General features: G+C 50.7%; 1 protein-coding gene and 2 long non-coding RNA genes across 3 annotated transcripts; 2 read left to right on the top strand and 1 right to left on the bottom strand.

Annotated features, from left to right (window-relative positions):
• The first annotated feature begins 354 nt into the window (after nt 1-354).
• On the top strand, nt 355-6,100 carry LOC309805775. The gene is made up of 4 exons (XR_014294302.1): nt 355-481; nt 745-921; nt 2,508-2,672; nt 5,729-6,100. It is a non-coding gene; the product is annotated as an uncharacterized lncRNA (long non-coding RNA).
• Nucleotides 6,101-7,787: 1,687 nt separating this feature from the next.
• Nucleotides 7,788-13,212, top strand: LOC309804720. The gene is made up of 4 exons (XR_014294161.1): nt 7,788-7,914; nt 8,178-8,354; nt 9,941-10,105; nt 13,124-13,212. It is a non-coding gene; the product is annotated as an uncharacterized lncRNA (long non-coding RNA).
• Nucleotides 13,213-13,518: 306 nt separating this feature from the next.
• Nucleotides 13,519-15,051, bottom strand: LOC309805353 (uncharacterized protein; the record flags this gene model as incomplete). Its single annotated transcript, XM_082623281.1, has 3 exons — nt 14,483-15,051; nt 13,877-13,978; nt 13,519-13,538 (listed from the first exon to the last, which is right to left on the bottom strand). The coding sequence occupies exons 1-3, from the start codon at nt 14,928-14,930 to the stop codon at nt 13,519-13,521; spliced, it is 570 nt and encodes a 189-aa protein (XP_082479407.1). The 5' UTR covers nt 14,931-15,051.
• Between the last annotated feature and the right edge of the window lie 7,421 nt (nt 15,052-22,472).

The raw sequence follows: 22,472 nt of genomic DNA, 5'->3' as shown, positions 1-22,472 counted from the left end.
TTTTCACGGCTGCAGTTGATCCATGGGGGGCACCTGCAATGGCCCCACCGGATCCGCTTTCTCCTGGATCCTTGATGGTGGCTCCCGCCAGACCGGTGGTCATCCCTGCCGCTGATCCTTGGGCGCTTTTCACGGCTGCAGTTGATACATGGGGGGCACCTGCCATGGCCTCGCCGGAACCGCTTTCTCCTGTATCCGTGATGGTGGCTCCCGCCAGGCCGATGGATATCCCTGCCGCTGATCCTTGGGCGCTTTTCACGGCTGCAGTTGATCCATGGAGGCCACCTGCAATGGCCTCACCGGATCCGCTTTCTCCTGGATCCTTGATGGTGGCTCCCGCCAGGCTCCTGGTCATCCCTCCTGCTGATCCTTCGGCGCTTTTTGTGGCTCCAGTCACGTCACGAAGCTTGTGAAGCCCAGCCTCATCCTGATCCCTTTCTCTGTGGAGCTCTGTGGTCTGAGCTCAGGGGAGGAGAATCAGGTAAGTTAGAGATGACAGAAAGTGAGATCTGAACTGTCTGCTCCTCTCTCATCCTGCAGCTGAGCAACTCAAGGGCTTATACTTAGAATAACCTTTGAAATCACCCAGTCTAAGCTCCCATTGGATGCAAGATCCCATCTACTGCACCGCTGTCAAACGGCCACTCCATTTTACTTGAACAGTCCCAGGGTCAGGGAAAGCACTGATACCATTCTCCTTGATATACACTTTAATTTTATACCCTTGTGCTTCTCTCTCTGCAGGACAGACTCCTAGAAGTGGGGTTCCTGGGTCAAGGGGTGCACACCTTCTGCATTTTGGTGACTACACGGGTTGGGCTGATTTGAATCAGCATGTCGGCGTCACGGGGAGACACAATGAAGGAAGGGCTTCCTAACTGTGAATGATGTTCCACAATTGATGAGACTACCTGGGCTGGGGTAAGTGTTCAAGAAGAGACCAGACAATCAGGATGCTGTAGGAGGGATTACAGCCCTGGTGATGAGACCAGTGCAGCTGATATGATACCTAAGGTCTCTCTGAAATTCAGCCCTGTGGGACAAGGTGGAGAAGCACTCGGAACCTCTCCAGTGTGGTGAATCCCATAGTGATAGCTCGTTTGTCCCTGACCCTTTTCAACAATAGAAGGTATTTCCCAGGTGAGTCTCAGAGAGCACCAAAGGCTATGAAGGACCAGCTTTGCCCTGCTCTCCCAAAGCACCCTGCCCCGTGTTCTTGAGTCTCTGTGGGTGCTTCCCACTAGGATCTTGGCATCCTCTGTAGTCGCTGCATCTCCAGTTTGGAGCATCGGGGTACTGCTGTAACTGTCTACCGGTGGTCTCAGGATATAGACGAGCTTTTCCCAATGGGCAAAGAGGTCTTTTTGTGCATCGGAAGAGGGGCACAGCTGCAGATAGAAAGTCCGGCCGGTAGCAAGATTCAGGCACAGCTGCTGTTTCTCCCGGTTGTGGATGGAGATCTTGACAAAGTTCAAGGGAAGCAGCCTGGTGAGCTCTGGGGTCTTCACGGGCTTGCAACCTCTCCCATTGGTGATCCCGGCGCATCTGACATGCTCTTCACAGACTTTCGTTGTTCGGGCCAGCAGCATGACGTCAGGTAGTGGGAAGAGGGGGCTGGTGGATGCGACACCCACAGTCACCCTTCGGACGCGGTTGTCTAGGTCAATCAGTTCTCCTTTCTTGCTGACCTGGAGAAAGTCGCTCTCCAACATGGGAGCGTACTTGAAAATGTCATACTCTCCTCCCTCGTACAGTTGTCGTTGCAGGACCCCCATGGAGGTCCTCAACACCCCCACTGAACGGTAGCTATTGGCCATGTAATGAGGTAAACTCTCACTGCTCATGGCTCTCTCCGTTCAAGACAGAGCCACCAGCCACAAATTGAGTCTCGGAGAGAGAGAGGGAACGAAAGCAACTCGTCACCTCCCTGCAGGACTCTGCCAGAGTCTCTTGGCCCGACCATATTTATACCGCAAGTCCTTTGTGACCCGTCACCATCACATCGCACACCCCTTTGTTGAGCCTCCAAGTCCCCACCCCCTTGGGGCAGGCTCACCAGCCTCCCCCTAAACCAACCACCATGTCCATAGGGAACAGGCTGACCCTGCCAGGGTATAGGTGTGGGTAGGCTGGCTAGTCTTTGTAATCAAAAGGTTGAGAAAACCCTCCTGCTTTTGTAAATATCTGGGTGGTTTCCAGTCTTGTTGTTGTTACAAATCTCCCTGCAGGGATCATCTTCGTGCTTCTGCTGAATGATGTCCTGGGGATAAAATCCTGGAAGTGGACTGTGTACTTGCTAAGGGCAGGCATCCTATGGGAATTGCTGTTCTCTGTGCCCCCAGCGTATATAACACAGTGCTGGCAGGAACTTAGAAAGAGTGCTGCTACCTGTCAGAGTCCCATTGGTACTGTCATTTCCAGGATATGGAGAATTTTCTCACCCATTTTCTCTTTTCAAGGAGGCTAACTTTTGTTTATATTTATATTTATATTTATATTTTTTACAGTTTTAGAAACTTTTTATTGTGAAATATAACACACATTCATGAAAGTGCAGAAAGCATAAATATAGCTTAATGAGTAACAAGAAAGTGAACACCCTTGTAGCTGCCACCCAGAGCAAGAAATAGAACCCTGCCAGCCCCTCTTCTGCATGCTCCCTCCCCACAAAGGTAACCCAGACTTGGTTTGTATTTTTTTTCTTTTCCTTCTTCTTTTTTATTGATGTATAGTTGATTTACAATGTTGTGTTAATTTGTGTTGCGTTAATTTCTTCTGTTAATTTCTGATTCAGTTTTTTGTATACATACATTCTTTTTCCTATTCTTTTCCATTATGGTTTATCACAGGATACTGAATATAGTTCTCTGTGCTCTACAGTAGGACCCTGCTGTTTATCCATCCTGTAGTTTGTATCTGCTAATCCCAAACTCCCAATCCTTCCCTCCTTGACCCCTGCTTTTTTTTTTTTTTTTTTTTTTTTTTTTTTGCGGTACGCGGGCCTCTCACTGTTGTGGCCTCTCTCGTTGCGGAGCACAGGCTCCGGAGCCATGGCTCACGGGCCCAGCCGCTCCGCGGCATGTGGGGTCCTCCCGGACCGGGGCACGAACCCGTGTCCCCTGTGTCGGCAGGCGGACTCCCAACCACTGCGCCACCAGGGAAGCCCGAAGCTGAGCTCTTGAACTGGAGTGACCCTTCCGAGAGGGTCTGTGTTGGGCTACGATGGCCTGACCTTCACACTCCACATCAATCATTTCTTGCCGTGCACCTCGGGTGAGGAACCCAGGCAATTTCCAAACTCACTGCCAGCTGAAGGCTTTCTGTGGGATGCACCCCCAGCAGCTGGGGCCACAAGTCCTTCGTTGAAGAAATGCACCCCACGTGGATATTTCAAATGGAACGGTGTCTTTCAAAGCATACCCTCCAATCTCCTCATTATATAGATCCTGTGGCCCAAAATAGGAAGTAACATAAAGTCCCATATTAACAACCCCCCCAGCCAAATACTTCTTTTCACAGAAGCCACAGTACCCTCCACAAAGTGCACATTTGATCAGGCCACTCCCCTATTGAAAACATATCATGGCTTTGCCTCACTCCAAGGTCAGAAATCAAAATCCTTTAAATGGACCTCAAAGCCTTGCATGGCGTGGCCCCTGCTGTGTTCCCCAGCATCACATCACGCTTGCTGTGCCAGCCACGACACTGCCTTCAATATGCCTCCCACCATAGCACATCTTCAACAATCCTGTGAATGACCTTATTTTGCTGTAGGGAAAAAAACCCTTTCTAGTATGTATGTGTGTTGCCAGACTTGAAGTTTGGGACATTGGTTCGTTTGTAATCAACCATCCATTGCCTAATTGCACTTGCAGCTGCAGAATTGCTACCACGGTGATGAATATTGCTGTCCAAACTATTGGCCTTGATCTGATAGGGTGTACTGACTTGATACCCAAATTGATGTCTCCCTCCAGAGGAAGATGCCTGTTGCTTTGAAATACGTAGGTATCTGTGCATGTGCCTCTTGATGAACTGTCAAGATAGAAAAGGAAATCCAGAGCAAGTGCCAGGCGGGGCACGTTGCGGTGGGCAAGTCCCCACCTCCACTTTACTACTGCACTGGAGGTGTAAATTGTGTCAACTGTGGGTCTGCTCAGCGAACGCCCTGCATAGTGGACTGACTAGGTTCACGTTAAAGAAGTCCTTTGGGGTGAGGGAGTGAGAATGCCTAATACAGGCTAAGAAAGACAAAAGGTAAAGCCAAGGGTACAGAATCCTAAGATGAAGCTGTTTGAAGTAGGCTGATTCAGCCTCTGGCAGAGTGAAAATCTGGGGCTCTGAGGCAAAGGCTTTGGAAAGAGTTCCCCTTTATCTCCCTCCTCTACCCCGTAACTCCTCACATTTCCGGAAGGCTTCCCCCAAATCCCTCTCAGGTCTTAGAGAACATGGCTCTTTCTCTCCTCTTACCAAGACCCACTGCTTCAAGAGTGAACTCCAAGGACACATTGATCCCCACAATCTATTGGTCTTTGTGTATCGGAAATCACAAGATGGGATTTTCCAGCCACCCACCAGAGCAACTGAGAAGGGCTTCCTCTCATCCTCCCAAGCTACCACTCCTCCCAGAATCCGTATCTTATTTCTCACCTCCTCCACCTCTACCACTTAATTTGCTCTGCAGAGAAAGTCCCTAAGTTTTACTGGAAACCCAACTTCCATCCTAGTAGACCCTGTTGTCACAGAAGGGAATGAGCAGAGAATTGCAAGGCTAGCAGATGACTCCCCGGTTCATACAAAGACACATGGGGCTTCCCTGGTGGCGCAGTGGTTGGGAGTCCGCCTGCCGATGCAGGGGACACGGGTTCGTGTCCCTGTCCGGGAAGATCCTACATGCCGTGGAGCCGCTGGGCCCGTGAGCCATGGCCGCTGAGCCTGTGCGTCCGGAGCCCGTGCTCCGCAATGGGAGAGGCCACAGCAGCGAGAGGCCCGCATACCGCAAAAAAAAAAAAAAACCCCAAAACAAAAAACACACATGGTTCTCAGAGGCATTCTTCTCAAATCCAACGGTTGTTAACTGTTATCAACAGTTACTCTAATCCAACTGTTATCAACTGTTGTTAACAATTTAATGATTTTCATGGACTCATGAAATTTATTTACAACTTTTTTTTAAATTGGAAAGACGTTTTTATGATGGACATTTAAAAATGCATAATCTCAGTATGAAATGAGATTTCATAATCTCATTTATGATTTTTTTATTTTTAGAATCGCTTTCCACATGCATACATAATTTGCATAGTTCATCAGTACAGAGCATTTTGGATTATTCTGTTATTCCTTAACAATATATCTAAACCTTTCTTGTGTTCCTGGATAGTGAGTATTTATGTCCCTTAGTTTCTTTATGTTATAGTTCTTGAAAGATATCTTTCAGACTTTGTCATCCATCTCTTGTGCATATATTGAAAGGAAAACAACAGTGAAACAAATTGGTTGAGATATTTCTAAGGCAGTGACTGCCACTTGGCTGACAGCAGTATAAAAATCATCCTGATGTCAGAGATGTTAAAATAAAATGGAAACGATAATACATTCCCATGGACATACCGCTTTGCATAATAGCTTTTCCTCCCAGACCATCCCTCCCTTCTTTTTACCCTACAGAAATCCAGTATTGTGAATTTGGTGTTTATCGTGTCCTTGTTTTTTTCTCCCCTTTTAGCAAATGTGTGCTAAACATGGAAGCCAACCGGGGCTTTGTCTGCCTCTCAATGGTCATGTGTGAGCCTTGTTTCTGAACCAGGAATGACTCTGAAGCTCCTAAAGCAGGAGAGGATCTTACTGGATGTCTTACTTAGAGTCCCTGAACTGGTGGCGGACTGGCTGTTCCTCAGTTTGCGAGCTGTCCTCCCGTCCTTCGTCAGCTTTGGAGTTTCCATGGCCAGATGAGGACCAGTGGGAGGATGATTTCTGGGTCTTGTCCCCTCCTGTCCTGTGGTGACCTTCACGTGTCCTGCGGTGATGGGAACTTTTCCTCGATGAAGACGTGTCCTTCTTTTCTTTTTTTCTCTCCAGGCTTCATCCCTGGGGTGGAAGCCCTTCTGGCTTCCATCCCGTTCAGCCATGTAGCCTTCGGTCTGCAAGGTGGAGACCACAGGGTCTGCGACCTTCCCTTCAGCTCTTCCAGCAGCAGGCTTGCTGGTTGTGACTGCAACTGGCAACACCATGCTCATGCTGCTCTCTGGACCATCTGCCCCCGTCGAGGATGTGCTGGCATCATCCGCCAAGACCAGGTTCGTGTCCTGCAAGGATAAGCTGGCAGCACCTGCAGTGTCCTTGCCGGATCCGCTTTCTCCTGGATCCTTGATGGTGGCTCCCGGCAGACCGGTGGTCATCCCTGCCGCTGATCCTTGGGCGCTTTTCACGGCTTCAGTTGATCCATGGGGGGCACCTGCAATGGCCTCGCCAGATCCGCTTTCTCCTGGATCCTTGATAATGGCTCCCGCCAGGCCCATGGTCATTCCTGCCGCTGAATACTTCGGCGCTTTTCACGGCTGCACTTGATCTATGGGGGCACCTGCAATGGCCTCGCCGGATCCGCTTTCTCCTGGATCCTTGATAATGGCTCCCGCCAGGCCCATGGACATCCCTGCCGCTGATCCTTGGGCGCTTTTCACGGCTGCAGTTGATCCATGGGGGGCACCTGCAATGGCCTCGCCGGATCCGCTTTCTCCTGGATCCTTGATGGTGGCTCCAGCCAGGCCCATGGCCATTCCTGCCGCTGATCCTTCGGCGCTTTTCACGGCTGCATTTGATCCATGGGGGGCACCTGCAATGGCCTCGCCGGATCCGCTTTCTCCTGGATCCTTGATAATGGCTCCCGCCAGGCCCATGGTCATTCCTGCCGCTGAATACTTCGGCGCTATTCACGGCTGCACTTGATCTATGGGGGCACCTGCAATGGCCTCGCCGGATCCGCTTTCTCCTGGATCCTTGATAATGGCTCCCGCCAGGCCCATGGACATCCCTGCCGCTGAATACTTCGGCACTTTTCACGGCTGCAGTTGATCCATGGGGGGCACCTGCAATGGCCCCACCGGATCCGCTTTCTCCTGGATCCTTGATGGTGGCTCCCGCCAGACCGGTGGTCATCCCTGCCGCTGATCCTTGGGCGCTTTTCACGGCTGCAGTTGATCCATGGGGGGCACCTGCAATGGCCTCGCCGGATCCGCTTTCTCCTGGATCCTTGATAATGGCTCCCGCCAGGCCCATGGTCATTCCTGCCGCTGAATACTTCGGCGCTTTTCATGGCTGCACTTGATCTATGGGGGCACCTGCAATGGCCTCGCCGGATCCGCTTTCTCCTTGATCCTTGATAATGGCTCCCGCCAGGCCCATGGACATCCCTACCGCTGATCCTTGGGCGCTTTTCACGGCTGCAGTTGATCCATGGGGGGCACCTGCAATGGCCCCACCGGATCCGCTTTCTCCTGGATCCTTGATGGTGGCTCCCGCCAGACCAGTGGTCATCCCTGCCGCTGATCCTTGGGCGCTTTTCACGGCTGCAGTTGATACATGGGGGGCACCTGCCATGGCCTCGCCGGAACCGCTTTCTCCTGTATCCGTGATGGTGGCTCCCGCCAGGCCGATGGATATCCCTGCCGCTGATCCTTGGGCGCTTTTCACGGCTGCAGTTGATCCATGGAGGCCACCTGCAATGGCCTCACCGGATCCGCTTTCTCCTGGATCCTTGATGGTGGCTCCCGCCAGGCTCCTGGTCATCCCTCCTGCTGATCCTTCGGCGCTTTTTGTGGCTCCAGTCACGTCACGAAGCTTGTGAAGCCCAGCCTCATCCTGATCCCTTTCTCTGTGGAGCTCTGTGGTCTGAGCTCAGGGGAGGAGAATCAGGTAAGTTAGAGATGACAGAAAGTGAGATCTGAACTGTCTGCTCCTCTCTCATCCTGCAGCTGAGCAACTCAAGGGCTTATACTTAGAATAACCTTTGAAATCACCCAGTCTAAGCTCCCATTGGATGCAAGATCCCATCTACTGCACCGCTGTCAAACGGCCACTCCATTTTACTTGAACAGTCCCAGGGTCAGGGAAAGCACTGATACCATTCTCCTTGATATACACTTTAATTTTATACCCTTGTGCTTCTCTCTCTGCAGGACAGACTCCTAGAAGTGGGGTTCCTGGGTCAAGGGGTGCACACCTTCTGCATTTTGGTGACTACACGGGTTGGGCTGATTTGAATCAGCATGTCGGCGTCACGGGGAGACACAATGAAGGAAGGGCTTCCTAACTGTGAATGATGTTCCACAATTGATGAGACTACCTGGGCTGGGGTAAGTGTTCAAGAAGAGACCAGACAATCAGGATGCTGTAGGAGGGATTACAGCCCTGGTGATGAGACCAGTGCAGCTGATATGATACCTAAGGTCTCTCTGAAATTCAGCCCTGTGGGACAAGGTGGAGAAGCACTCGGAACCTCTCCAGTGTGGTGAATCCCATAGTGATAGCTCGTTTGTCCCTGACCCTTTTCAACAATAGAAGGTATTTCCCAGGTGAGTCTCAGAGAGCACCAAAGGCTATGAAGGACCAGCTTTGCCCTGCTCTCCCAAAGCACCCTGCCCCGTGTTCTTGAGTCTCTGTGGGTGCTTCCCACTAGGATCTTGGCATCCTCTGTAGTCGCTGCATCTCCAGTTTGGAGCATCGGGGTACTGCTGTAACTGTCTACCGGTGGTCTCAGGATATAGACGAGCTTTTCCCAATGGGCAAAGAGGTCTTTTTGTGCATCGGAAGAGGGGCACAGCTGCAGATAGAAAGTCCGGCCGGTAGCAAGATTCAGGCACAGCTGCTGTTTCTCCCGGTTGTGGATGGAGATCTTGACAAAGTTCAAGGGAAGCAGCCTGGTGAGCTCTGGGGTCTTCACGGGCTTGCAACCTCTCCCCTTGGTGATCCCGGCGCATCTGACATGCTCTTCACAGACTTTCGTTGTTCGGGCCAGCAGCATGACGTCAGGTAGTGGGAAGAGGGGGCTGGTGGATGCGACACCCACAGTCACCCTTCGGACGCGGTTGTCTAGGTCAATCAGTTCTCCTTTCTTGCTGACCTGGAGAAAGTCGCTCTCCAACATGGGAGCGTACTTGAAAATGTCATACTCTCCTCCCTCGTACAGTTGTCGTTGCAGGACCCCCATGGAGGTCCTCAACACCCCCACTGAACGGTAGCTATTGGCCATGTAATGAGGTAAACTCTCACTGCTCATGGCTCTCTCCGTTCAAGACAGAGCCACCAGCCACAAATTGAGTCTCGGAGAGAGAGAGGGAACGAAAGCAACTCGTCACCTCCCTGCAGGACTCTGCCAGAGTCTCTTGGCCCGACCATATTTATACCGCAAGTCCTTTGTGACCCGTCACCATCACATCGCACACCCCTTTGTTGAGCCTCCAAGTCCCCACCCCCTTGGGGCAGGCTCACCAGCCTCCCCCTAAACCAACCACCATGTCCATAGGGAACAGGCTGACCCTGCCAGGGTATAGGTGTGGGTAGGCTGGCTAGTCTTTGTAATCAAAAGGTTGAGAAAACCCTCCTGCTTTTGTAAATATCTGGGTGGTTTCCAGTCTTGTTGTTGTTACAAATCTCCCTGCAGGGATCATCTTCGTGCTTCTGCTGAATGATGTCCTGGGGATAAAATCCTGGAAGTGGACTGTGTACTTGCTAAGGGCAGGCATCCTATGGGAATTGCTGTTCTCTGTGCCCCCAGCGTATATAACACAGTGCTGGCAGGAACTTAGAAAGAGTGCTGCTACCTGTCAGAGTCCCATTGGTACTGTCATTTCCAGGATACGGAGAATTTTCTCACCCATTTTCTCTTTTCAAGGAGGCTAACTTTTGTTTATATTTATATTTATATTTATATTTTTTACAGTTTTAGAAACTTTTTATTGTGAAATATAACACACATTCATGAAAGTGCAGAAAGCATAAATATAGCTTAATGAGTAACAAGAAAGTGAACACCCTTGTAGCTGCCACCCAGAGCAAGAAATAGAACCCTGCCAGCCCCTCTTCTGCATGCTCCCTCCCCACAAAGGTAACCCAGACTTGGTTTGTATTTTTTTTCTTTTCCTTCTTCTTTTTTATTGATGTATAGTTGATTTACAATGTTGTGTTAATTTGTGTTGCGTTAATTTCTTCTGTTAATTTCTGATTCAGTTTTTTGTATACATACATTCTTTTTCCTATTCTTTTCCATTATGGTTTATCACAGGATACTGAATATAGTTCTCTGTGCTCTACAGTAGGACCCTGCTGTTTATCCATCCTGTAGTTTGTATCTGCTAATCCCAAACTCCCAATCCTTCCCTCCTTGACCCCTGCTTTTTTTTTTTTTTTTTTTTTTTTTTTTTTGCGGTACGCGGGCCTCTCACTGTTGTGGCCTCTCTCGTTGCGGAGCACAGGCTCCGGAGCCATGGCTCACGGGCCCAGCCGCTCCGCGGCATGTGGGGTCCTCCCGGACTGGGGCACGAACCCGTGTCCCCTGTGTCGGCAGGCGGACTCCCAACCACTGCGCCACCAGGGAAGCCCGAAGCTGAGCTCTTGAACTGGAGTGACCCTTCCGAGAGGGTCTGTGTTGGGCTACGATGGCCTGACCTTCACACTCCACATCAATCATTTCTTGCCGTGCACCTCGGGTGAGGAACCCAGGCAATTTCCAAACTCACTGCCAGCTGAAGGCTTTCTGTGGGATGCACCCCCAGCAGCTGGGGCCACAAGTCCTTCGTTGAAGAAATGCACCCCACGTGGATATTTCAAATGGAACGGTGTCTTTCAAAGCATACCCTCCAATCTCCAAAGTCCCATATTAACAACCCCCCCAGCCAAATACTTCTTTTCACAGAAGCCACAGTACCCTCCACAAAGTGCACATTTGATCAGGCCACTCCCCTATTGAAAACATATCATGGCTTTGCCTCACTCCAAGGTCAGAAATCAAAATCCTTTAAATGGACCTCAAAGCCTTGCATGGCGTGGCCCCTGCTGTGTTCCCCAGCATCACATCACGCTTGCTGTGCCAGCCACGACACTGCCTTCAATATGCCTCCCACCATAGCACATCTTCAACAGTCCTGTGAATGACCTTATTTTGCTGTAGGGAAAAAAACCCTTTCTAGTATGTATGTGTGTTGCCAGACTTGAAGTTTGGGACATTGGTTCGTTTGTAATCAACCATCCATTGCCTAATTGCACTTGCAGCTGCAGAATTGCTACCACGGTGATGAATATTGCTGTCCAAACTATTGGCCTTGATCTGATAGGGTGTACTGACTTGATACCCAAATTGATGTCTCCCTCCAGAGGAAGATGCCTGTTGCTTTGAAATACGTAGGTATCTGTGCATGTGCCTCTTGATGAACTGTCAAGATAGAAAAGGAAATCCAGAGCAAGTGCCAGGCGGGGCACGTTGCGGTGGGCAAGTCCCCACCTCCACTTTACTACTGCACTGGAGGTGTAAATTGTGTCAACTGTGGGTCTGCTCAGCGAACGCCCTGCATAGTGGACTGACTAGGTTCACGTTAAAGAAGTCCTTTGGGGTGAGGGAGTGAGAATGCCTAATACAGGCTAAGAAAGACAAAAGGTAAAGCCAAGGGTACAGAATCCTAAGATGAAGCTGTTTGAAGTAGGCTGATTCAGCCTCTGGCAGAGTGAAAATCTGGGGCTCTGAGGCAAAGGCTTTGGAAAGAGTTCCCCTTTATCTCCCTCCTCTACCCCGTAACTCCTCACATTTCCAGAAGGCTTCCCCCAAATCCCTCTCAGGTCTTAGAGAACATGGCTCTTTCTCTCCTCTTACCAAGACCCACTGCTTCAAGAGTGAACTCCAAGGACACATTGATCCCCACAATCTATTGGTCTTTGTGTATCGGAAATCACAAGATGGGATTTTCCAGCCACCCACCAGAGCAACTGAGAAGGGCTTCCTCTCATCCTCCCAAGCTACCACTCCTCCCAGAATCCGTATCTTATTTCTCACCTCCTCCACCTCTACCACTTAATTTGCTCTGCAGAGAAAGTCCCTAAGTTTTACTGGAAACCCAACTTCCATCCTAGTAGACCCTGTTGTCACAGAAGGGAATGAGCAGAGAATTGCAAGGCTAGCAGATGACTCCCCGGTTCATACAAAGACACATGGGGCTTCCCTGGTGGCGCAGTGGTTGGGAGTCCGCCTGCCGATGCAGGGGACACGGGTTCGTGTCCCTGTCCGGGAAGATCCTACATGCCGTGGAGCCGCTGGGCCCGTGAGCCATGGCCGCTGAGCCTGTGCATCCGGAGCCCGTGCTCCGCAATGGGAGAGGCCACAGCAGCGAGAGGCCCGCATACCGCAAAAAAAAAAAACAAAACCCCAAAACAAAAGACACACATGGTTCTCAGAGGCATTCTTCTCAAATCCAACGGTTGTTAACTGTTATCAACAGTTACTCTAATCCAACTGTTATCAACTGTTGTTAACAATTTAATGATTTTCATGGACTCATGAAATTTATTTACAACTTTTTTTTAAATTGGAAAGACGTTTTTATGATGGACATTTAAAAATGCATAATCTCAGTATGAAATGAGATTTCATAATCTCATTTATGATTTTTTTATTTTTAGAATCGCTTTCCACATGCATACATAATTTGCATAGTTCATCAGTACAGAGCATTTTGGATTATTCTGTTATTCCTTAACAATATATCTAAACCTTTCTTGTGTTCCTGGATAGTGAGTATTTATGTCCCTTAGTTTCTTTATGTTATAGTTCTTGAAAGATATCTTTCAGACTTTGTCATCCATCTCTTGTGCATATATTGAAAGGAAAACAACAGTGAAACAAATTGGTTGAGATATTTCTAAGGCAGTGACTGCCACTTGGCTGACAGCAGTATAAAAATCATCCTGATGTCAGAGATGTTAAAATAAAATGGAAACGATAATACATTCCCATGGACATACCGCTTTGCATAATAGCTTTTCCTCCCAGACCATCCCTCCCTTCTTTTTACCCTACAGAAATCCAGTATTGTGAATTTGGTGTTTATCGTGTCCTTGTTTTTTTCTCCCCTTTTAGCAAATGTGTGCTAAACATGGAAGCCAACCGGGGCTTTGTCTGCCTCTCAATGGTCATGTGTGAGCCTTGTTTCTGAACCAGGAATGACTCTGAAGCTTCTAAAGCAGGAGAGGATCTTACTGGATGTCTTACTTAGAGTCCCTGAACTGGTGGCGGACTGGCTGTTCCTCAGTTTGCGAGCTGTCCTCCCGTCCTTCGTCAGCTTTGGAGTTTCCATGGCCAGATGAGGACCAGTGGGAGGATGATTTCTGGGTCTTGTCCCCTCCTGTCCTGTGGTGACCTTCACGTGTCCTGCGGTGATGGGAACTTTTCCTCGATGAAGACGTGTCCTTCTTTTCTTTTTTTCTCTCCAGGCTTCATCCCTGGGGTGGAAGCCCTTCTGGCTTCCATCCCGTTCAGCCATGTAGCCTTCGGTCTGCAAGGTGGAGACCACAGGGTCTGCGACCTTCCCTTCAGCTCTTCCAGCAGCAGGCTTGCTGGTTGTGACTGCAACTGGCAACACCATGCTCATGCTGCTCTCTGGACCATCTGCCCCCGTCGAGGATGTGCTGGCATCATCCGCCAAGACCAGGTTCGTGTCCTGCAAGGATAAGCTGGCAGCACCTGCAGTGTCCTCGCCGGATCCGCTTTCTCCTGGATCCTTGATGGTGGCTCCCGCCAGGCCCATGGTCAACCCTGCCGCTGATCCTTCGGCGCTTTTCAGGGCTGCAGTTGATCCATGGGGGGCACCTGCAATGGCCTCGCCGGATCCGCTTTCTCCTGGATCCTTGATGGTGGTTCCAGCCAGGCCCATGGCCATTCCTGCCGCTGATCCTTCGGCGCTTTTCACGGCTGCATTTGATCCATGGGGGGCACCTGCAATGGCCTCGCCGGATCCGCTTTCTCCTGGATCCTTGATAATGGCTCCTGCCAGGCCCATGGTCATTCCTGCCGCTGAATACTTCGGCGCTTTTCACGGCTGCACTTGATCTATGGGGGCACCTGCAATGGCCTCGCCGGATCCGCTTTCTCCTGGATCCTTGATAATGGCTCCCGCCAGGCCCATAGACATCCCTGCCGCTGATCCTTGGGCGCTTTTCACGGCTGCAGTTGATCCATGGGGGGCACCTGCAATGGCCCCACCGGATCCGCTTTCTCCTGGATCCTTGATGGTGGCTCCCGCCAGACCGGTGGTCATCCCTGCCGCTGATCCTTGGGCGCTTTTCACGGCTGCAGTTGATCCATGGGGGGCACCTGCAATGGCCTCGCCGGATCCGCTTTCTCCTGGATCCTTGATAATGGCTCCCGCCAAGCCCATGGTCATTCCTGCCGCTGAATACTTCGGCGCTTTTCACGGCTGCACTTGATCTATGGGGGCACCTGCAATGGCCTCGCCGGATCCGCTTTCTCCTGGATCCTTGATAATGGCTCCCGCCAGGCCCATGGACATCCCTGCCGCTGATCCTTGGGCGCTTTTCACGGCTGCAGTTGATCCATGGGGGGCACCTGCAATGGCCCCACCGGATCCGCTTTCTCCTGGATCCTTGATGGTGGCTCCCGCCAGACCGGTGGTCATCCCTGCCGCTGATCCTTGGGCGCTTTTCACGGCTGCAGTTGATCCTTGGGGGGCACCTGCAATGGCCTCGCCGGAACCGCTTTCTCCTGTATCCGTGATGGTGGCTCCCGCCAGGCCCGTGGTCATCCCTGCCGGTGATCCTTCGGCGGTTTTCACGGCTGCAGTTGATCCAAGGGGGGCACCTGCAATGGCCTCGCCGGATCCGCTTTCTCCTGGATCCTTGATGGTGGCTCCCGCCAGGCCCATGGTCATCCCTCCTGCTGATCCTTCGGCGCTTTTTGTGGCTCCAGTCACGTCACGAAGCTTGTGAAGCCCAGCCTCATCCTGATCCCTTTCTCTGTGGAGCTCTGTGGTCTGAGCTCAGGGGAGGAGAATCAGGTAAGTTAGAGATGACAGAAAGTGAGATCTGAAGTGTCTGCTCCTCTCTCATCCTGCAGCTGAGCAACTCAAGGGCTTATACTTAGAATAACCTTTGAAATCACCCAGTCTAAGCTCCCATTGGATGCAAGATCCCATCTACTGCACCGCTGTCAAACGGCCACTCCATTTTACTTGAACAGTCCCAGGGTCAGGGAAAGCACTGATACCATTCTCCATGATATACACTTTAATTTTATACCCTTGTGCTTCTCTCTCTGCAGGACAGACTCCTAGAAGTGGGGTTCCTGGGTCAAGGGGTGCACACCTTCTGCATTTTGGTGACTACACGGGTTGGGCTGATTTGAATCAGCATGTCGGCGTCACGGGGAGACACAATGAAGGAAGGGCTTCCTAACTGTGAATGATGTTCCACAATTGATGAGACTACCTGGGCTGGGGTAAGTGTTCAAGAAGAGACCAGACAATCAGGATGCTGTAGGAGGGATTACAGCCCTGGTGATGAGACCAGTGCAGCTGATATGATACCTAAGGTCTCTCTGAAATTCAGCCCTGTGGGACAAGGTGGAGAAGCACTCGGAACCTCTCCAGTGTGGTGAATCCCATAGTGATAGCTCGTTTGTCCCTGACCCTTTTCAACAATAGAAGGTATTTCCCAGGTGAGTCTCAGAGAGCACCAAAGGCTATGAAGGACCAGCTTTGCCCTGCTCTCCCAAAGCACCCTGCCCCGTGTTCTTGAGTCTCTGTGGGTGCTTCCCACTAGGATCTTGGCATCCTCTGTAGTCGCTGCATCTCCAGTTTGGAGCATCGGGGTACTGCTGTAACTGTCTACCGGTGGTCTCAGGATATAGACGAGCTTTTCCCAATGGGCAAAGAGGTCTTTTTGTGCATCGGAAGAGGGGCACAGCTGCAGATAGAAAGTCTGGCCGGTAGCAAGATTCAGGCACAGCTGCTGTTTCTCCCGGTTGTGGATGGAGATCTTGACAAAGTTCAAGGGAAGCAGCCTGGTGAGCTCTGGGGTCTTCACGGGCTTGCAACCTCTCCCCTTGGTGATCCCGGCGCATCTGACATGCTCTTCACAGACTTTCGTTGTTCGGGCCAGCAGCATGACGTCAGGTAGTGGGAAGAGGGGGCTGGTGGATGCGACACCCACAGTCACCCTTCGGACGCGGTTGTCTAGGTCAATCAGTTCGCCTTTCTTGCTGACCTGGAGAAAGTCGCTCTCCAACATGGGAGCGTACTTGAAAATGTCATACTCTCCTCCCTCGTACAGTTGTCGTTGCAGGACCCCCATGGAGGTCCTCAACACCCCCACTGAACGGTAGCTATTGGCCATGTAATGAGGTAAACTCTCACTGCTCATGGCTCTCTCCGTTCAAGACAGAGCCACCAGCCACAAATTGAGTCTCGGAGAGAGAGAGGGAACGAAAGCAACTCGTCACCTCCCTGCAGGACTCTGCCAGAGTCTCTTGGCCCGACCATATTTATACCGCAAGTCCTTTGTGACCCGTCACCATCACATCGCACACCCCTTTGTTGAGCCTCCAAGTCCCCACCCCCTTGGGGCAGGCTCACCAGCCTCCCCCTAAACCAACCACCATGTCCATAGGGAACAGGCTGACCCTGCCAGGGTATAGGTGTGGGTAGGCTGGCTAGTCTTTGTAATCAAAAGGTTGAGAAAACCCTCCTGCTTTTGTAAATATCTGGGTGGTTTCCAGTCTTGTTGTTGTTACAAATCTCCCTGCAGGGATCATCTTCGTGCTTCTGCTGAATGATGTCCTGGGGATAAAATCCTGGAAGTGGACTGTGTACTTGCTAAGGGCAGGCATCCTATGGGAATTGCTGTTCTCTGTGCCCCCAGCGTATATAACACAGTGCTGGCAGGAACTTAGAAAGAGTGCTGCTACCTGTCAGAGTCCCATTGGTACTGTCATTTCCAGGATATGGAGAATTTTCTCACCCATTTTCTCTTTTCAAGGAGGCTAACTTTTGTTTATATTTATATTTATATTTATATTTTTTACAGTTTTAGAAACTTTTTATTGTGAAATATAACACACATTCATGAAAGTGCAGAAAGCATAAATATAGCTTAATGAGTAACAAGAAAGTGAACACCCTTGTAGCTGCCACCCAGAGCAAGAAATAGAACCCTGCCAGCCCCTCTTCTGCATGCTCCCTCCCCACAAAGGTAACCCAGACTTGGTTTGTATTTTTTTTCTTTTCCTTCTTCTTTTTTATTGATGTATAGTTGATTTACAATGTTGTGTTAATTTGTGTTGCGTTAATTTCTTCTGTTAATTTCTGATTCAGTTTTTTGTATACATACATTCTTTTTCCTATTCTTTTCCATTATGGTTTATCACAGGATACTGAATATAGTTCTCTGTGCTCTACAGTAGGACCCTGCTGTTTATCCATCCTGTAGTTTGTATCTGCTAATCCCAAACTCCCAATCCTTCCCTCCTTGACCCCTGCTTTTTTTTTTTTTTTTTTTTTTTTTTTTTGCGGTATGCGGGCCTCTCACTGTTGTGGCCTCTCTCGTTGCGGAGCACAGGCTCCGGAGCCATGGCTCACGGGCCCAGCCGCTCCGCGGCATGTGGGGTCCTCCCGGACCGGGGCACGAACCCGTGTCCCCTGTGTCGGCAGGCGGACTCCCAACCACTGCGCCACCAGGGAAGCCCGAAGCTGAGCTCTTGAACTGGAGTGACCCTTCCGAGAGGGTCTGTGTTGGGCTACGATGGCCTGACCTTCACACTCCACATCAATCATTTCTTGCCGTGCACCTCGGGTGAGGAACCCAGGCAATTTCCAAACTCACTGCCAGCTGAAGGCTTTCTGTGGGATGCACCCCCAGCAGCTGGGGCCACAAGTCCTTCGTTGAAGAAATGCACCCCACGTGGATATTTCAAATGGAACGGTGTCTTTCAAAGCATACCCTCCAATCTCCTCATTATATAGATCCTGTGGCCCAAAATAGGAAGTAACATAAAGTCCCATATTAACAACCCCCCCAGCCAAATACTTCTTTTCACAGAAGCCACAGTACCCTCCACAAAGTGCACATTTGATCAGGCCACTCCCCTATTGAAAACATATCATGGCTTTGCCTCACTCCAAGGTCAGAAATCAAAATCCTTTAAATGGACCTCAAAGCCTTGCATGGCGTGGCCCCTGCTGTGTTCCCCAGCATCACATCACGCTTGCTGTGCCAGCCACGACACTGCCTTCAATATGCCTCCCACCATAGCACATCTTCAACAATCCTGTGAATGACCTTATTTTGCTGTAGGGAAAAAAACCCTTTCTAGTATGTATGTGTGTTGCCAGACTTGAAGTTTGGGACATTGGTTCATTTGTAATCAACCATCCATTGCCTAATTGCACTTGCAGCTGCAGAATTGCTACCACGGTGATGAATATTGCTGTCCAAACTGTTGGCCTTGATCTGATAGGGTGTACTGACTTGATACCCAAATTGATGTCTCCCTCCAGAGGAAGATGCCTGTTGCTTTGAAATACGTAGGTATCTGTGCATGTGCCTCTTGATGAACTGTCAAGATAGAAAAGGAAATCCAGAGCAAGTGCCAGGCGGGGCACGTTGCGGTGGGCAAGTCCCCACCTCCACTTTACTACTGCACTGGAGGTGTAAATTGTGTCAACTGTGGGTCTGCTCAGCGAACGCCCTGCATAGTGGACTGACTAGGTTCACGTTAAAGAAGTCCTTTGGGGTGAGGGAGTGAGAATGCCTAATACAGGCTAAGAAAGACAAAAGGTAAAGCCAAGGGTACAGAATCCTAAGATGAAGCTGTTTGAAGTAGGCTGATTCAGCCTCTGGCAGAGTGAAAATCTGGGGCTCTGAGGCAAAGGCTTTGGAAAGAGTTCCCCTTTATCTCCCTCCTCTACCCCGTAACTCCTCACATTTCCGGAAGGCTTCCCCCAAATCCCTCTCAGGTCTTAGAGAACATGGCTCTTTCTCTCCTCTTACCAAGACCCACTGCTTCAAGAGTGAACTCCAAGGACACATTGATCCCCACAATCTATTGGTCTTTGTGTATCGGAAATCACAAGATGGGATTTTCCAGCCACCCACCAGAGCAACTGAGAAGGGCTTCCTCTCATCCTCCCAAGCTACCACTCCTCCCAGAATCCGTATCTTATTTCTCACCTCCTCCACCTCTACCACTTAATTTGCTCTGCAGAGAAAGTCCCTAAGTTTTACTGGAAACCCAACTTCCATCCTAGTAGACCCTGTTGTCACAGAAGGGAATGAGCAGAGAATTGCAAGGCTAGCAGATGACTCCCCGGTTCATACAAAGACACATGGGGCTTCCCTGGTGGCGCAGTGGTTGGGAGTCCGCCTGCCGATGCAGGGGACACGGGTTCGTGTCCCTGTCCGGGAAGATCCTACATGCCGTGGAGCCGCTGGGCCCGTGAGCCATGGCCGCTGAGCCTGTGCGTCCGGAGCCCGTGCTCCGCAATGGGAGAGGCCACAGCAGCGAGAGGCCCGCATACCGCAAAAAAACAAAAAAAACCCCAAAACAAAAAACACACATGGTTCTCAGAGGCATTCTTCTCAAATCCAACGGTTGTTAACTGTTATCAACAGTTACTCTAATCCAACTGTTATCAACTGTTGTTAACAATTTAATGATTTTCATGGACTCATGAAATTTATTTACAACTTTTTTTTAAATTGGAAAGACGTTTTTATGATGGACATTTAAAAATGCATAATCTCAGTATGAAATGAGATTTCATAATCTCATTTATGATTTTTTTATTTTTAGAATCGCTTTCCACATGCATACATAATTTGCATAGTTCATCAGTACAGAGCATTTTGGATTATTCTGTTATTCCTTAACAATATATCTAAACCTTTCTTGTGTTCCTGGATAGTGAGTATTTATGTCCCTTAGTTTCTTTATGTTATAGTTCTTGAAAGATATCTTTCAGACTTTGTCATCCATCTCTTGTGCATATATTGAAAGGAAAACAACAGTGAAACAAATTGGTTGAGATATTTCTAAGGCAGTGACTGCCACTTGGCTGACAGCAGTATAAAAATCATCCTGATGTCAGAGATGTTAAAATAAAATGGAAACGATAATACATTCCCATGGACATACCGCTTTGCATAATAGCTTTTCCTCCCAGACCATCCCTCCCTTCTTTTTACCCTACAGAAATCCAGTATTGTGAATTTTGTGTTTATCGTGTCCTTGTTTTTTTCTCCCCTTTTAGCAAATGTGTGCTAAACATGGAAGCCAACCGGGGCTTTGTCTGCCTCTCAATGGTCATGTGTGAGCCTTGTTTCTGAACCAGGAATGACTCTGAAGCTCCTAAAGCAGGAGAGGATCTTACTGGATGTCTTACTTAGAGTCCCTGAACTGGTGGCGGACTGGCTGTTCCTCAGTTTGCGAGCTGTCCTCCCGTCCTTCGTCAGCTTTGGAGTTTCCATGGCCAGATGAGGACCAGTGGGAGGATGATTTCTGGGTCTTGTCCCCTCCTGTCCTGTGGTGACCTTCACGTGTCCTGCGGTGATGGGAACTTTTCCTCGATGAAGACGTGTCCTTCTTTTCTTTTTTTCTCTCCAGGCTTCATCCCTGGGGTGGAAGCCCTTCTGGCTTCCATCCCGTTCAGCCATGTAGCCTTCGGTCTGCAAGGTGGAGACCACAGGGTCTGCGACCTTCCCTTCAGCTCTTCCAGCAGCAGGCTTGCTGGTTGTGACTGCAACTGGCAACACCATGCTCATGCTGCTCTCTGGACCATCTGCCCCCGTCGAGGATGTGCTGGCATCATCCGCCAAGACCAGGTTCGTGTCCTGCAAGGATAAGCTGGCAGCACCTGCAGTGTCCTCACTGGATCCGCTTTCTCCTGGATCCTTGATGGTGGCTCCCGCCAGGCCCATGGTCAACCCTGCCGCTGATCCTTCGGCGCTTTTCAGGGCTGCAGTTGATCCATGGGGGGCACCTGCAATGGCCTCGCCGGATCCGCTTTCTCCTGGATCCTTGATGGTGGCTCCAGCCAGGCCCATGGCCATTCCTGCCGCTGATCCTTCGGCGCTTTTCACGGCTGCATTTGATCCATGGGGGGCACCTGCAATGGCCTCGCCGGATCCGCTTTCTCCTGGATCCTTGATAATGGCTCCCGCCAGGCCCATGGTCATTCCTGCCGCTGAATACTTCGGCGCTTTTCACGGCTGCACTTGATCTATGGGGGCACCTGCAATGGCCTCGCCGGATCCGCTTTCTCCTGGATCCTTGATAATGGCTCCCGCCAGGCCCATGGACATCCCTGCCGCTGATCCTTGGGCGCTTTTCACGGCTGCAGTTGATCCATGGGGGGCACCTGCAATGGCCCCACCGGATCCGCTTTCTCCTGGATCCTTGATGGTGGCTCCCGCCAGACCGGTGGTCATCCCTGCCGCTGATCCTTGGGCGCTTTTCACGGCTGCAGTTGATCCATGGGGGGCACCTGCAATGGCCTCGCCGGATCCGCTTTCTCCTGGATCCTTGATAATGGCTCCCGCCAGGCCTATGTTCATTCCTGCCGCTGAATACTTCAGCACTTTTCACGGCTGCACTTGATCTATGGGGGCACCTGCAATGGCCTCCCCGGATCCGCTTTCTCCTGGATCCTTGATAATGGCTCCCGCCAGGCCCATGGACATCCCTGCTGCTGATCCTTGGGCGCTTTTCACGGCTGCAGTTGATCCATGGGGGGCACCTGCAATGGCCCCACTGGATCCGCTTTCTCCTGGATCCTTGATGGTGGCTCCCGCCAGACCGGTGGTCATCCCTGCCGCTGATCCTTGGGCGCTTTTCACGGCTGCAGTTGATACATGGGGGGCATCTGCAATGGACTCGCCGGAACCGCTTTCTCCTGTATCCGTGATGGTGGCTCCCGCCAGGCCGATGGATATCCCTGCCGCTGATCCTTCGGCGCTTTTCACGGCTGCAGTTGATCCATGGCTGAGCACCTGCAATGGCCTCGCCAGAACCGCTTTCTCCTGAATCTTTGATGGTGGCTCCCGCCAGGCCCGTGGTCATCCCTGCCGGTGATCCTTCGGCGCTTTTCACGGCTGCAGTTGATCCAAGGGGGGCACCTGCAATGGCCTCGCCGGATCCGCTTTTTCCTGGATCCTTGACCGTGGCTCCCGCCAGGCCCATGGTCATCCCTGCCGCTGATTCTTCGTAGCTTTTCACGGCTGCAGTTGATCCATGGAGGCCACCTGCAGTGGCCTCACCGGATCCGCTTTCTCCTGGATCCTTGATGGTGGCTCCCGCCAGGCCCATGGTCATCCCTCCTGCTGATCCTTCGGCGCTTTTTGTGGCTCCAGTCACGTCACGAAGCTTGTGAAGCCCAGCCTCATCCTGATCCCTTTCTCTGTGGAGCTCTGTGGTCTGAGCT

Source organism: Mesoplodon mirus (assembly GCF_964341445.2).
Source record: "Mesoplodon mirus genome assembly, chromosome: 5".
Lineage (NCBI taxonomy): Eukaryota > Metazoa > Chordata > Mammalia > Artiodactyla > Ziphiidae > Mesoplodon > Mesoplodon mirus.
This window is presented reverse-complemented; position numbering and strand designations above follow the sequence as displayed.